The sequence below is a fragment of the Acinonyx jubatus genome, chromosome X, assembly GCF_027475565.1.
Source record: "Acinonyx jubatus isolate Ajub_Pintada_27869175 chromosome X, VMU_Ajub_asm_v1.0, whole genome shotgun sequence".
NCBI classification, from domain to species: Eukaryota; Metazoa; Chordata; class Mammalia; order Carnivora; family Felidae; genus Acinonyx; species Acinonyx jubatus.
Genome location: NC_069389.1, coordinates 15,700,593 through 15,716,275, shown reverse-complemented (window position 1 = coordinate 15,716,275; position 15,683 = coordinate 15,700,593). Strand labels below are relative to the sequence as shown.

General features: G+C 46.0%; 1 protein-coding gene across 8 annotated transcripts in view; it reads left to right on the top strand.

The window, feature by feature from the left end:
* Positions 1-15,683, top strand: part of SH3KBP1 (SH3 domain containing kinase binding protein 1) — a 331,711-nt gene that overhangs the window by 85,338 nt on the left and 230,690 nt on the right. The window contains exon 1 of one of the 8 annotated variants that reach the window (XM_027054602.2): positions 888-1,075. The exons of the other annotated variants lie outside the window; for them this stretch is intronic. Coding sequence (XP_026910403.1) covers positions 1,013-1,075 — 63 coding nt within the window. The 5' untranslated portion in view covers positions 888-1,012. Of the gene's footprint in view, positions 1-887; positions 1,076-15,683 lie in introns of those variants that run through there. 8 annotated transcript variants of the gene reach the window in all.

Here is a 15,683-nt window from a genome sequence, read left to right as displayed (position 1 = left end):
CCACTTCGGGAGGTCGTGCAGATTTGGTCAGGCGGTGCACTGGAGTTGACCTTTGGACAGTGTCATAGTGTGGGCGATAGTGGAAATGGTGGTAACATTAACTTATGTGGGAAATAAATGATTTAAGCCTCATTAGAAAAACCTGTTTGCTTTAGGATAGAAATGTTTGAATACATGACTAGTAGTAAATAGTAGGGAAATCATTCTTATCTGGTTATTAGGTTAGCCCCTTGGAATCTCTCCTTGGGGGAAAAAATGAAATCCTGTCCTGAATGTGTCAGTATTTGAGTTACTCTGTGAACTTGAAATTAACAAAAATTGACTTTGTTTCAAGTATAATTCACGCTTCACTAAGCCCAGTAGACATTCTGCCAGTTACTTGCACTTTATTAAATTTTGCTTTAGATGTAATAAAAAAAAATTCAAGGTAGGCCTCTGCTTTGCAAGTAACTTATTTGATTATGAGCTGTATTTTCAAGTCTGTTTTGGAGTGAGGTTTGCCCTCATGTAAGTAATGAGCGTTTGCTGGCGCAGCTCTTTAATGGTGAGAACGGATGTTGAAGAAAGCAAACACCATATGCCCTTTGTTTCCCGTGCATGTCCCCTCCTGGAGGCTGGGTGGAGTGTTTCAGCTGTCTCGAATAATCTCCATTTTGCTGTTACTGCAGACTTTGCGGCTCTCCCACTCTCTTCTCTCCGATGTTACAACTTCTTCCTCTTCCTCCTCCTCAGTCATAAAGGTTCCACGCTCTGAAGCGCCAGAGATTGGGTTAATTTTGAAAAATGAGTTTCCCTTGATTTGTGACAGAAATTAGTGCAGAGAATTAAAAAAAAAAAAAAAAACACCACCCAGCGTGAATGTGTAGTGGGAGGGGCAGGCGGGTTGGGTACGGGACAGGATGCTTAGAATAATTCTGCTGCCAAGTGAATCAGAGAGACTCGCAGTTCTCGGCGAGCACGGAGCATACTCCTGCCCAGAGTTCAGACGCAGTTAGCCCGAAATCACCACTTGATGCTCCACAGAATGGAGCTTTCTGCAGCCAAAGCCCCGGGTGCTGCAGACGCGTCTGAGACTGTAAGTAGGACGTACATCTGGTTTGATTGCTATTATGCCTGCATCTTTTGGAGCCTGGTGCCCCGCTACTTCTTAGGCCGGGAGGGAGGCATGATGGGGAATTTGGTCCCGGCTCAGTCCTTCTAGAGAGATGGTGAGCAACACTGTTTTCCCGCTCAGATCTGGGTCACAGTTATCTTGTTTGTGGCAGAAGGGAATGTCTTTCTTGGGGCGCTCCTGTGACAGAAGTGGCTTTTGGCTGATCCCCTTTAGTAGTGTCATCTACAAAGATTTTGGACAGCCCTGTCCTCTGGTGTGAGGGCTCTTCCCTTCTCCTGACTGTGATCGAAGAGTTTTGTCCAGGGGACACCCCAGCCAGCCAAGCCTCCCCGCGCCCCTGCCCCGCAGACATCCCTTTCATCAGGTAAGTTTCCCTATCAAGGGCGGGGAGCAGGTAACGTTTCTGAGGCAGCTGGCAGGTTTGCAAGCCTGGGATAAAGCCAGGTGTGGAATGCAGCTTCCCTGCGGTGGGAAGGAGAGGAGTGAGATTGAAGGCCGGACGGAAAGTCAGCTTGAGATCTGTTCAGAGCACAGTTTGTTGCTAGATGCCAGTCGAGGTGGCAGGCAAAGCTCAGATCCTCCCTCTGCTAACTGGAGCTTTGGGCTGCCAGCAGATACTCTTCCCATCTGCAAAGCGCTATCACCGCACTTCACAGCGTCGCGGGGTGGTTGGAAGTAATGGATGTGAAAGTAGCCAGCGCTTGGTGGGCACTTGCTAAGTGGTGTGTTTTTGCCCTTCGTACCCCTTCTCCTTCCTTAGTGGGATATTGTACCATCCGTGCGAGCAGTGTGCTGGGCTGTGGGGCGTGCCACCCGTGTTGCTCTCCTGGCTTCTTTCGGGGGCAGCCTTCGTGGCCTCCCACATTCTCTTGCTTGGTGTCATAAATTTGATCTTGGCGTCAGCCTTGCTCAAGACCAGAGCCCTAGAGGTTGCCCTTTTAGCCTGGTCCAGGGGACCCCCTAGAACAAGGAGGTCTCGGGGAGAAGGTGTGAGTGGGTCATGCTGTGTCTCAGAGATCCATTTGAGTTCAGGATCATGGGGATGGGGGACCCAAGTCAGGAGGCCATGTGATGAATCCTGGGGGGACAGTGATAATTCAGAAGAGCCATTTCCCGTTCAGCTTTGAGTTTCCAAGTTATGAATACCTATATTCAGCTGGTACAAGGGAGAAGAAACAGAAAACTCAAATCTCGAAGAAAGCTGCTTAGCAGTTCGTCTGATTTCTGATTCAGGAGTAGGCGTAGGACACTGTCATGGTGACACTCCATCTGGTTATTTCAGTGAACCTGTTCATGGATTTAGGCAAGCTGCGAGCACATCAGTCCGTTCCCAATTGCCTTCCACCCTTATGTGCGTGTGTTAGGGACTTTTCTTTTTGTTTTTTGTTTAAAGTTTCTTTATTTCTGAGAGAGAGAGAGAGAGCTTGAGCGGGGGAGGAGCAGATAGAGGGAGACAGAATCCAAAGCAGGCTCCAGGCTCCGAGCTGTCGGCACAGAGCCCGACATGGGGCTCGAACTCATAAACTGCGAGATCATGACCTCAGCCGAAGTCGGACACTTAACCGACTGAGCCACCCAGGTGCCCCTGTTTTGGGGACTTTCTAGAGCCTGTCTTGTTAAATTAGCTTTACCATGTGCTTTATATTTGCTAACTGTGAGTTAATTGCTAATAAGAGTGTTTTCTTGTCAGTCACAAGTTCTCCCACCCCTTTCTGTACTTGAATTCCTTGTATTTCGTCTCCTATTTAGGCTAAAATTGTTCGCCTCTAGCTGGCAAGCCTCCTCAACTACTGTCCACGAGCTCTAAGGCAGGGCTAACTTTTATCAGTGTTTTTGGAGACATTGTATCATCTGTACACTTTGTTTCATGGGCGAAGATAAAAGAGTACTTCTTATCTTAACCAGCATCAAAATCCTGTATCACAGTGTTCCAGCCTTCAGTAGCTCTCTGTGGGTCTTCATTGAAATCCACTTTCTTCCCCATGCCCGGCTGTGCCTTGTGTAGCCTGGCACACGCCTCCCTCTCAGGCTTCATTGCCATCACCCTCACACTTGGCCATTACCTTCCACCACACCAGTGCCCTGGCTGCCCCAGCCCCCGCCGGGGCCTCTCCTGCCGCCGGGCCCAGGCTTGCTCATCTTTAAGATGTTACTTGGAGAAGGCCCTGTGCCATCTTACCTTTTGAAATTTTTTTTAATGTTTATTTATTTTTGAGAGACAGACACAGGAGTGGGAGAGGGCAGAGAGAGAGGGAGACACAGAATCCAAAGCAGGGTCCAGGCTGTGAGCTGTCAGCACAGAGCCTGACGTGGGGCTCGACTCACAGACTGTGAGATCATGACCTGAGGTGAAGCCGGACGCTTAACCGACTGAGCCATCTAGCCAACCCCATCTTATCTTTTAAAAAAAAATGTTTATTTATTTATTTTGAGAGAGAGAGAGACAGACAGAGTGGGGGAGGGGCAAAGAGAGAGGGAGAGACAGAATCCCAAGCAGGCTCTGTGCTGTCAGCACGGAGCCCATCGTGGGGCTCAATCTCATGAACCCTGAGATCATGACCTGAGCCAAAATCAACAGTCAGACACTTAACCAACTGAGCCACCCAGGCACCCCCCCCAGCCCTGGGCCATCTTATCTTAAGGGACTTCCTCCATCTTAAGTTTCCTTTCTCCCTTCCTGACACATCACCATATCTATTTCTTGCAGAGCACTTGTATCACAGGCTATAAATCCCTGGTTGATTTACAAGTCATTGATTTACTTGGCACTTGATGTGTCCCCCACTGGAATGTTGGCCCCCATGCTGGCAGAGGCCTTGTCTTTGTTATTCCACTGTATCCCGAAGCCCCTAATGCAGTTCTCAACACAATTATGTGCTCATGTTCAACAACTGTTTCTTAAATGAATAGAGGTTTTAGATGATTAATATCGTGAGTGACTGCTGAGTAGTTTGTGCCCGCAAGCTGATAAAGATGGTCCCATCTTATCTGTGCCGGACCTCCCCCCCGCCCCCTGCCCCTCTGCCTCCATCACTGCTCTGGCACTTTGGGAGCACTCCAGACCTCGAGGCCCCATTTCCCTCTCCTGGCAAGCTGGTGGCTGCTATCTGGAGTCACCCTCTGTTTTAAGCATCATTTTTGTTCTCAAAATGAAAACCACCTGTCTTCAAAGTGATTTGCTTAAAACACATACTTATTTCTTTACGGAGGCCTTCCTCCCCTTCTGCCTTTCCCCACCTCCTGCCAAGAATAATGGGAAAACCCTCCTATCTTAGAAAGTGGTTTTCCCTCTGGTCAGAATCCAAAGCTGGATGGTTTATCACCCAGTGTGCCGACCAATAGCTTCTCCCTGCCCTGTTGCTCTCAAATGTTCACAACTTTTGTTCTCCCGAGGGGCTCAAAGGAGTCATGTCATGGAGGCTCAACCTTTGCCCCGCCCCCTTTGCACATTTCCTTTAAACATCCTTCCTACAGGTAAAGAGCCCAGGCCAGGGCACCACAGAAATGGTTGCAGGGGGTGGGGGCAGTGTCTAATTAGTGTCCTGTGGTTGGCTGTTTGCCAGCCTATTGACACCTTATACCAAGTCCAGGGAGAAGATGACATTGCCTGCATTTTAGAGATGGTGCAGTGAGGCTCACAGAGGTTAGGTAGGTTGTAAGGAACTAGGATCAGAACCTAGATCTCTCTGGCTTCCAAATCCTTGTATTATTTGTCGGTGTACCCAGTGTTTCTTGGAGGCTTTCTTTTTCCTTCTCTTTCTTTCTTTCTTTTTTTTTTTTACCATGTTCTTCAGTGAAAACATCTGCCATCTTAGTGTACATATGTGTCCATACTTGTAATGGCAATAAGTTAACTGAAATAGTAGTTGCTTCACTGTGTATGATGCTTTTGTATATTCTCCATTCCACTTTAAAAATGCTCATCAGCACATGGCAGGATTGTGTTCCTTTTCAAAGCCAAAAAATATTCCATTGTATGTACATGCCACAGTTTCTTTATCCATTCATCCATCAGTGACCATTTAGGTTGGTTCCCCCTCTTGGTTGCCAGCGGCTGGGCGATGGGGAATGGGGAGTTGCTGATCAACGGGTAGAATGCGTCAGTCGCGCAGAATGAGTATGTTCAACAGATCTACTGTACAACGTTGGGCCTAGAGTTAGCGGTACTTTATTGTGCACTTAAAAAAAAATTTTAGGAGGCTATACCTCAAGTGTTGTTAACACAATAAAGTGCTAGTTCGGACCTTCTAAATTGATCGTGTGGCCCACTAATTGGTGGCAACCCATGGTTTGAAGATAGCTTGCGCTAGTGTTGGTGATATGTACATGCTTACTTTAGGCAGAGGTTTACATGATGTAAGCTACTTTTAAAAACGTTTATCCTAGTGTAGCCTACACATATAAAATGCACATGAGACACCAGTTTGTTGAATTTTCACAAACTGAACCCATCTGGGTAAAAAGCACCAGATCAAAACACACGCCATTGGTGCGCCGGGGTAGCTGGTTAAACATTTGACTCTTGATTTCTGCTCAGGTCCCGATCTCATGACTAATTCAGGCCCCACATTGGGCTCTGTGCTGGCACTGCAGAGCCTGCTTGGGTTTCTCTCTTTCCCTCTCTCTCTCCGCCCCTCCCCCACTCACTCTTTCCCTCTCAAAAACAAACAAACAAACAAACAAAACCCACCGCCATTGATATAAGCTTCTTTGAATCAAGGCAGGCATGGAGTACTACAGAAAGGGATGTGCCCTCAGTTCTGAATTATTCACATACGGCTTACTTGATAGAATCTCTCTTTTTAGAGTCCCATGTTTTGTGCTTCCCATGACAGGGCCTAACTGGTATTTTAGGTCTAACAACTACTGAAGGAGTGGAACCAGGCTTCTGTAGGGACCGTCCGAAATGGACACAGAAGGAGGCTAAGGATGTGCCTGGTAAAATGTGAACAAGGAGGAGGAGGAAGGGGCAGGGCCCCATAGTGGCTATGGAAACCCTCGGGTGTGGGCATTCACAGTGGTAGTAATCGAGACCAATTTTACTGAAATGGGGTGGGGGGGTAGGGAGCTTGTGATTAGAGTCCCAAGCCCCTAGAAGTCAATGCACTTTTGTGTAAAATAAGGAACATTCACCTCTCACCGTGAGTATTGACTTTTAGAGGAAATTCTTAGCATACTGAATCAAACTTTTTCTTGGCAAAAGATATAAATGTATCTCAATTCAAAAGCAAGCTAGATTAACTTTGCTTTCATAATCTAAGGGTTCTGTAAGGTTGTCTTGGTGGACAAACTCTACACAATTCTTTGTAATGGCATGTGCTAGAAATGAAAGGGAGTGGATACTGTAATGTGCTTCTAAACATTACGTGCTGTTACAAAGTTTTATTAATCTGTGAGACGCATTGGTAGCTTTTAGGCAAACTGCAATCGCTTCCTTGAATCAGGGACTCTGGGATAATAATAAATCCTTTTGTCTTTGTTGATTAGATAAGCTCTTATTTATTGTTCATTTTTGTGTGGGAGACTGAACTCTCACACATTTGGTGTGTGTTTCCTGGCATTCTGGACCTATAGTGTTTGCCGTGGGCTTGTGTCTCATTCTGCATTTGTTGTGACTGTGTATGTGGAAGAAAAGTCCTGGGACTGTAACAAACACACTGTGGAACAGGAGGGGGCATCCTGCTGGGGACAGGGAGTGGGTGTGTCTGACTCCTTTCTTGGTGCCCAGCGTCAGGCCACGGCACTAAGCACTTGGTTAATGAATAGAAGGGCAGAAGAAGAATTCGTAGGTAGGACGTAATGGTGTGTACTGTATGCTTTGTTCCTTTCATCCTAGTTAGTCATCAAAACAAAGCTGTGAGGTGGGTACTGTTAATATCCTTCAGGGTGACCTCATGTCCCTGTTGGCCACGGGACAGTTCTGGTGTATGCCTCCTTTCCTAGCATTGACGGTGGTAGCCCCCTCTTAAACTCTGAAGTGTCCTGGTTCCAATGATAAATTAGTTCACTCTGAGAAGACACAAATAGACATTTTTCCAAAGAAGACATACAGATGGTCAGCAGACACGTAAAAAGATGCTCAACATCACTGATGATCAGGGAAATACAAGTCAAAACTACAATATCACCACACACCTGTCAGAACGGCTAAAACCAACAACACAAGAAACAACAGATGCTGGCAAGGATGTGGAGAAAGCGGAACCCTCTTGCACTGTTGGTGGGAATGCAAACTGGTGCAGCCGCTCTGGAAAACAGTATGGCGGTTCCTCAAAAAGTTAAAAATAGGACCACCCTATCATTCAGCAATCGCACTACTGGGTATTTACCCAAAGAATACAAAACTACTAATGCAAAGGGATACATGCCACCTCTATATTTATAGCAGCATTATCTACAATAGCCACATTATGGAAACAGCTCAAATGTCCATCGACTGATGAATGGATAAAGGTGTGTGTGTGTGTGTGCACGGGCGTGCGCGCGCACACACACACACACACACACACACACACACACTGGACTATTACTCAGCCATAAGGAATGAAATCTTGCCATTTGCAATGACATGGATGGGGCTAGAGAGTATTATGCTAAGCGAAATAGTCAGAGAAAGACAAATACCATATGATTTCACTCCTCTGTGGAATTTAAGAAACAAAACAAATGATCATGGGGGGAAAAGAGAGGCAAAGCAAGAAGCAGACTCTTAACTACAGAGAACAAACTGATGGTGACCAGAGGGGAGGTGGGTGGGGGGATGGGTGAAATAGGTGTTGGGGATTAAGGAGGGCACCTGTGATGGCACCAGGTGATGCATGGAATTGTTGAATCACTTATTGTACACTTGAAACTAATATTACACTGTATGGTAACTAACTGGAATTTGAATAAAAACTTAAAAGTAGTTCCCTCTGAAATGTTGGGGTTTGGATAGACAGGTGAGGAAACAGAGGGCACAGAGAAGCCACATCACTTCCTGATGTCACCCACCTATTAAGAGGTGGTGCTGGGATTCTTTCTTAAGAGTCTGACTTCAGATTTTGTCATTTGTTTGCTAAGTTCTGCTGCCTCACAACTTAGGCCAAGGAACATGTAGTGTAAAAAAAAAGCAGTCTCTGTTTTTCAGTGTCACTGTTTATTAAACATCACTGCTGTGACGTGTGACTCAGGGTAGTCAGAGTGTGCTAGAGAAGACCCATGGAAACCCTGAATGTGCTTTCACTGGGAAAGCTGGACACTTGGTATCCTGGAGTGACAACACCATTCACATGCGCCTGGTGCTTCACAGTGTACAGAACCCTTTCTCCTCCATTATTATGTTGAAACAGCGTGTATACCCTGTGAGGTGGAAGGTGGCACTTCCATCTTATGAAGGAGGATGCGTGATCATCAGGGTGACGTGGTCACCTGCTTGAGGTTTGATAGCCAGAAAGGGAGCCGATCCAGGATTCACTTCCTATTCTGCCTCTGTCATCAGTGCATTTTCCACTGTAGCAATGAGGCCTCTCAGCCAGGCGTGTTTGTACAGCTATTTGAGGGTGGGAAGCCTTTCGAAGACTCATTACCCGAACGCAGGGTTTCTCCACTTAGCATTGTTGACATTTTGGGCCCTCTAAGGCTGCTGTGGGGGACTGTGCTCTGGAGGGTGTTGAAAAGCATCCCTGGCCTCTATCCAGGCCAGGAGCGCTACCCTCACATCCTCGCCCAGTTGTGAGAACAAAAATGTCTCAGGCGGTGTCAGATGTCCCCAGGGACACAGTTGCCCTTGGTTAGGAACCACTGGCCTAAGTACAATAGCAGCATTTGAAAGAGGGAAAAAGACAACCACGAAAATGTCAGGCCTTTTTCCCTCTCTTTGGTTTCTAAAGCATCAGAAAAACTATTAAAATACCCACAAATGGGCAGGAAAGAGAACAAGCAGCACATTTCCCATTGGATTTGGTTCCGTGGAAGGATGTTAGGTCTCCCAAGGAAGCATACGATAGCCAGCATTTTTTAAAGTTAGAAATCATACAATTAAAAATGTTTTTTACGAAAAAAGTTAGAACAGAGATCAGCTGAAATGTGTGCCTATGAAATCTCCAGGGACCCTGCTGCCCAGAGATAATCACGGTTCATGTTCTGCTTTACCTGCTTCTAGCCTTTTGCAACATGCATATATATATTTTCCAAATAGGGCCATGCCACAAATGCTGTTTTAATCAGCTTTTTTTTTTTTTAGCTTCAGTGTGCCCTGCAGTACCTTTCCATATCTCTGATGTAGAGCTACAACATTTTTAATGGCTGCATAGTATTTCATCGTACGGCCACAGTGTAATTTATTCACTCATTCTCTTATTGTGTACATTTGTTTCCAATTGTGTTTTTGCTATTACATGCAAAACTGTCATGAGGGTTTGTGTGTGTGTACCCATGCCCTTTATAGCCTTTTTCCTCCCTTTACAGAAATAAGGAAATTTTGTTATCCGTTGAACGAAATCCCTAATCTATAGTGTGCTGGATTATATTTTGATTATATTATATACCGTTGCCCCTGAAAATTATGGAAAATGCATTCACGAAAATTCTATTATGCACTAGGCGTGCAGAATGGGGTGTGGAAAGTTCTTTGGTTTTCTGATCAAATGATGACTAATAAGAAGCCATTTAGGTTTCGTGCTCTGTTCATGAAAACCACTCTTAACTGTAGAGGACTACTTCCTGAGTAGGAATTACAGCCCAGTAAAGATCTCTGAATCTTCCTTTAAGAGTTTGTTCATTGCTGAGAGAAACTTAGGGCTGTGTTCTCGTAGATTTTCATTGCTCGTGGATTTTTCTTATATGCGTTTAAAATGATAAAATGATAAACTCGTGGTAAAACATTCAAATGGTACAGAAAACCTTAAATAAAGTTCCCTACTTTACTCTGCCTTTGTTTTTTTATTCTCTAGAAATTTACTATGCATACACAAACATTAAAAATGTGCAATTTTCCCCCCAAAACCCCACAAACTAGACAACAATATGCAAGGTCTGATCCAACGAGCTTTTTTCAGTTAACGCATCTTTCTGTGCCTACCCCTTAGTCTGTTTAATCAGTGCCCTGTTTGGGGTTGTTTCAAGCTGTCCTTTTTTTCCTGTGGCAAAGCAGTCTATTTTGCATGGGTCTATCTTTAGGATAAATGCCTAGCAGTGGAGTGCTTGGGTTAAGAGCCTGTGCCCTTAGAATTTTCACAGATATTGCTGAATTGCCCTTCTACTGACAGTAGCTGGACTTGTTGCCATCAGGCATTTTTTTTTTCCTGCCTGGCATAAACTACGGATTGATAAATCAGGAACACAAAGGTTGACCTCATCTGTGGGAAGGGCCATCAAGGTTACGAGGCCACAGCCTTGCGGGGGCTCAGGGGATATGTATTTCCAGGTTTTCTCCTGGGGTGGGCCAGAAACTGGCTTTTGCTTTTTTTCAACCAGGGAGTAAAAAAAGCTGAGAGATAATACCCAGGTAGGCAACTTTCTGGAAACATTTGATGATGTGTCTCAGAATCTCTGAGGTGGATAGAAACGAAGAGGTTTGCAATAGTTACTTCTCAGTGGGGCTCTGAAATAAAAGAATGCCGGAGCTGGCAGTGTGCCAAATGCACCATGCAGATATGTAACCTAGTGAACGTAAATGGAATGTGCTCTAATCATTTCATGATCATTTTCCACCCCTCATATCTCTTCCATGAAGTCTTTTCTGATGTTTTCCATTCCCCCATCTTCATCTACTCCATCCTGATTTTTTTTTTGTGCTGTCCTTTTTGAACAAAATGATAATTATGGTCAGTATTGCATTTTGAACCTTTTATTGTTGTCTTCTCTTATTTTTGCCCAGCTCTGTCTCCTTGATGAAATTGGAACCAACACTTGGTTTCTAGTTCTCGTCACCCTAGTCCTCAACACCCTAGTGGGGTGTTGGCACATATGGATTTTCATTGGCTGCTCGCTTTAGACATTTCCTTATTTTAGGGGGTCCCTGTGCTTGGTAAAGGAGGCCTGTCCCTGGACAACCCCCACTGCTGGTCCACAGAAGGGTGCTCATTTTAAGGTCTCTGTCACCTCACTTGTTGACAAGTGTTGCCGCCCTGCTCAGGGAAGGGCCCAGCAAGGTGCCATCTTTTATTGATTTGCTTTTTGAAGCAGTGGAGGATGGCAGATGTTTGAAGGTCGTTCCATGAACCCCAGTGGGCACAACAGCTGCCACAGCCTGGGCTCGAGTGTGAAGGGCCTGTGTTTTCTGAGAAGTTGGGGGCTTTCTGATGGCCATTGCCCGTGTTCCCTCATTGTAGTCTCGGCCAGGAGTTTTTTTGAGTTGGCCTGGGGTTAGCCCCGCCAAGGCTAAGATACAGAGAGGAAAGAAAGCAGGTCTCAGGAAACCTCTCATATATCCGTGAGCCTGAAACTGGTTCCACTCTTAGGGTGTGCCTCCTTTTCCAGTGTTCTGGCTGATGCTAGGAGGTGGTTCTTGGGGCTCAGGGCCCTTGCCCTGGAAGGTGAAAGCTCAAGCCTGCTCAGGTTGGGCCTCTGGCTGTGCTCCTTGCAGGGGCTGAAGGGGCCATGCTTTGCTTTGTCCCCATACCTCTCAGGGCTCACACCTGGGGCCCTGCTGATGTGACTCTGCCGGGAGCTTTCTAGGGGGTGGCCTGGAACCTCGGTAGAGAAGTCTTAGAAACAAACCAAAGAACTTGTATGTGTTCATTTTTCTTATCGTTCAAGTAATACATTTTGTCTTACAACAAATAAAGAGGACTTTTTGGAGTCAGGCAGTGTGCTCCAGGGAAAATGGCCTTTGGAGCCAAATGGTTCTAGGATGGAATGTGGGCTCTGTAAGTTTTTCCTTAAGGAGCTCTTGTGAGCTGAATGTGTCCCCTCCTATGGTGAAGCCCTAACTTCCAGTGCCTCGGAATGTTTCTGTATTTGGAGACAGGGCCTTTTAGAGGTAGTTGAGTTAAAATGAGGGCACTAGGGTGGGCCCTCATGCAATCTGATTTGTGCCTTTACAAAAAAGGAAATTAGGACACAGAGAGACACCAGGGATGTGCACTCAGAGCAAAGACCACGTGAGGACACAGCGAGAAGGTGGCCATCGGCAAGCCAAGGAGAGAGGCCTCACCCGAAACCAGATCTGCTGACACCTTGACCTTGGACTTCTGGTCTCCAGAACTGCGAGGAAATAAACTTTTGTTGTCTAAGCCCCACAGTCTGTGGCATTTGTTAAGGCAGTGCTGGCAAACAGATACAGGCGCTTTCGGCGAGTTGGCTCCTCTGATGTCGCTTCCCGCAGCCCCCGGCCTCTCAGAGTCCCGGCGTGGGGCAGAGATAATGTCTGCTGTAGAGCAGGTGCTCACAAACAGTGCTCGTGATGATGCTAGTTTAGTAATACAACGATAGAAACCACCACGGCCGCCTCCACCCAGGTTTTCTGGCCTCGGCCTGGTTTGGGGGGTTTTGTTTGTTTATACTTTCTTTTCAAGTCCTTTTCAAACCGGTTGCCAGCAACTCCAGGGATGGGAGGAGGCGGGCACTTCATGGGTCTAGCAAGCAGTGAAGTATTTGCTTCCGAGCGCTCGTTTTCATCACACACCGGGCTTCCGGGCACACTTGTCTTCAGAACAAAGATTGTGCTGCTAAGATGGACGGAGAGCACCCTTCGCCCTTCGGCTGGCATGAATATTTACTGCACCTAATAGCCACTGGGGTCATGCCCTGGGGCTCCTGGAACAAAGCACCACAGCTGGGGGCTGGGGCGGCGGAGCAGGGGAGCTTAAGTGGAAAATGTCTTGTCTCATAGCCCTGCTTGCTAGAAGTTCACGGTCAATGTGTGCACAGGGTTGGTTCATTCTGAAAGCCGTGAGGGAGAATCCGTTCCGTGCCTCTCCTCCGGCTTCTGCTGGGTTGCTGGCAGCCTTGGGCTTTCTTTGGCTTGTAGATGCATCACCCTGATCTCTGCCTTCGTCTCCACACGACATCCCCTGTTTGTGCACCTCCCTGTCTAAATCTCTCCTTTTTATGAAGATGTCAGGCACACGGGGTCAGGGCCCACTCAGATGACTACATCTTAACTTGATCATCTGCAAAGACTCCATTTCCAAATAACGTCACTTTCACAGGTACTGGGGGTTGTTAAAGCTTTAACATCTTTTTGGAGAATGCAATTCAAGCCACACAGCAATTGTATCGGAAGCCATTGTGCCATCAGTGTATCTCTGCCAGTGGCGGCAGCAGCCCTGGAGGAGTCCCCATGTCTGGTCTACCCCTTCCTCCCATCATGCGGCTTTCAGCTCAGAACTCGCCTCCTCAAAGAGGCCTTCTGTGACCGCTCTCAGTACACATTGATTGAACAATTAAGTAGATCGCAGAGCACAATTAAAATGTGACTGAGTTACAACGATACTTTCCCCTTAAAGTTTGACAGGCTTGTCTCTACCCCACTTAAATGTTATTTGTAACTTTCTTGTTTATGTTGGCTGTGTCACTACTACAGATGCTGTTTAAATAACATCTTCTGCCTGGGAATTGAGGTGTCGGGCACCTTCTGAATGTCATTATGTTTCCTGTTCTGCGTGCAGAGCCTGGCATGAGGACTCACTTTATTGGATTCGGATTTTTTTCTGTAGTGAATCACAATTTGGTTATGGTTTTTACAATAATTCACGGAGCAGAACTGGCTAGAACCCTTCTGTGAAGAACATCTCGGGTCTAGCAGACCTGTGGGTTAAGAGTAAGGGAAGCATTTACTGACGGTGGTTTAATCAGTTAGTGTTTACTGAGCAGGCTCCGTTCGCCAAAGCCGTGCTAGGTGCTGTGCAGATAGAGGTAGAGCCAGCAATAGTTAGGGCTTCTGGCCCCACACAAATCAAACAGTTGAAAAATACGCAACAGTATACACCAAGTTGTGTGAGAGTGTGCGGAATAGAAATGAAGTAGAAAGGAGTGTTCACTGTGGGCCCGGGGGGTTCAGAAAGGCTTGGTGCAGGAGCTGAGCTTAGCTTGGGCTGCGCCTAGAAGGGGAAGAGGTCCAAGAAGGGGAGGCAGAACGTGAGCCCGACACAGCGCTCACATGGCATTGCTAGGCCATGTAACGGTCCCAGTGTGCACCAAGCCACCTTGTTTCAATGAAACCGATTTTGTTCACAACGTAAGTATGCTATGGTGTATGATAGGAAAATATCGGGGACAACCAAAATTCCCTTCAACCTGGGAAGAGTAAATTATAGTACATCCATACAGTGAAATACTCTGTAGCCGGAAAAAAGAATGCAAATACTTTTTACTGATATGGAAAGCCTTCCCGAATATATCCTTAAGTGAGGAAGGCGAGTTGCAGAACAGTGTGAATGATATACTAACGTATAAGAAACTGGAAGATGTCCAAGAAGCGAATTACAATTGGGAGTAGGAGTGGTAATTACCCAGGAGCGGTGAACTGGGGTAATGGGAACATGTGCACGTTCGTGCATTTTAGAGATTTGCATGATGTAAACGTATCCTGCTCAAAGAACTAAGATGAAAGGTAGGATGTTAGTAGCATTTGGTCACACCATTGCCGCTCTAAAATTGATTTAAATGTCTCACATGCTTTGCCTTGGGGGCACGTAATGAATGAAGACAACCAGCTACACTAGACATCTAAGGGATAAGCTCTTGCATTTGCCCAGAGAATGAAATTCTCTTGACCGGCATTTCACTTTTACCGGTTATCACTAAATGTCTCAAACACACACTAGAATAGAGAGAATATTATAACGAACACCTTTGTACCCATTGTCTAGTTTCAGCTGTCCTCAACTCCTGGCCAGTCTTGTCTCATTGCTTCTCCCTCCTCCTTACTGTCTGTCTCTCCCCCTGACCTTGATTCTTTTGAATGCAGTGCCTTGCTGATTGTATTAGTTTGATTTATTGCTCTGATCCCCTGAGTCCCACCGTGGCCCTAGACCTGCAGAGCAAATTGGATGCTTAAAGGTGGGGAAAAAAAACTTTCTTTAACTGAATTTGGCTCATCTCAGGTGCTTTTTAATTTACTTAAAAAAATTTTTTTTAATTGTGGTGAAATACACATAGCCTGAAACTTCCCACCTTAACCATTTTTAAAAGTACAGTTCAATGGTGTTAAGCATATTCACGTTGCTGTGCAACTGATCTCCAGAACTTTCATCTTGCAGAACTGAAACTCTGTACCCATTAAAACAACTCCCCATTCCCTGCCTCCCCTCAGCCTCTGGCAGCCACCCTTCTACTTTCTGTCTCTGTGAATTTTAGTACTCTGGGGACCTCATATAAGTGGAATCATCCAGTGTATGTCCTGTTTTGACTGGCTGATTTCACTTAGCATAAGGTCCTCGGGGTTCATCTGTATTGTAGCATGTATCAGAATTTTCTTCCTTTTTAAGGCGGAATGATAGTCCATCATAGGGATATACTACATTTTGTTTATTCATTCATCTGTTAGTGGACTCTGGGGTTGACTTTACTTTTTGCCCCGTCTTAGAATATAGGGTTCCATGGCTCATAACAGTTTGATACCATAGCACATCTGAATGTGGCA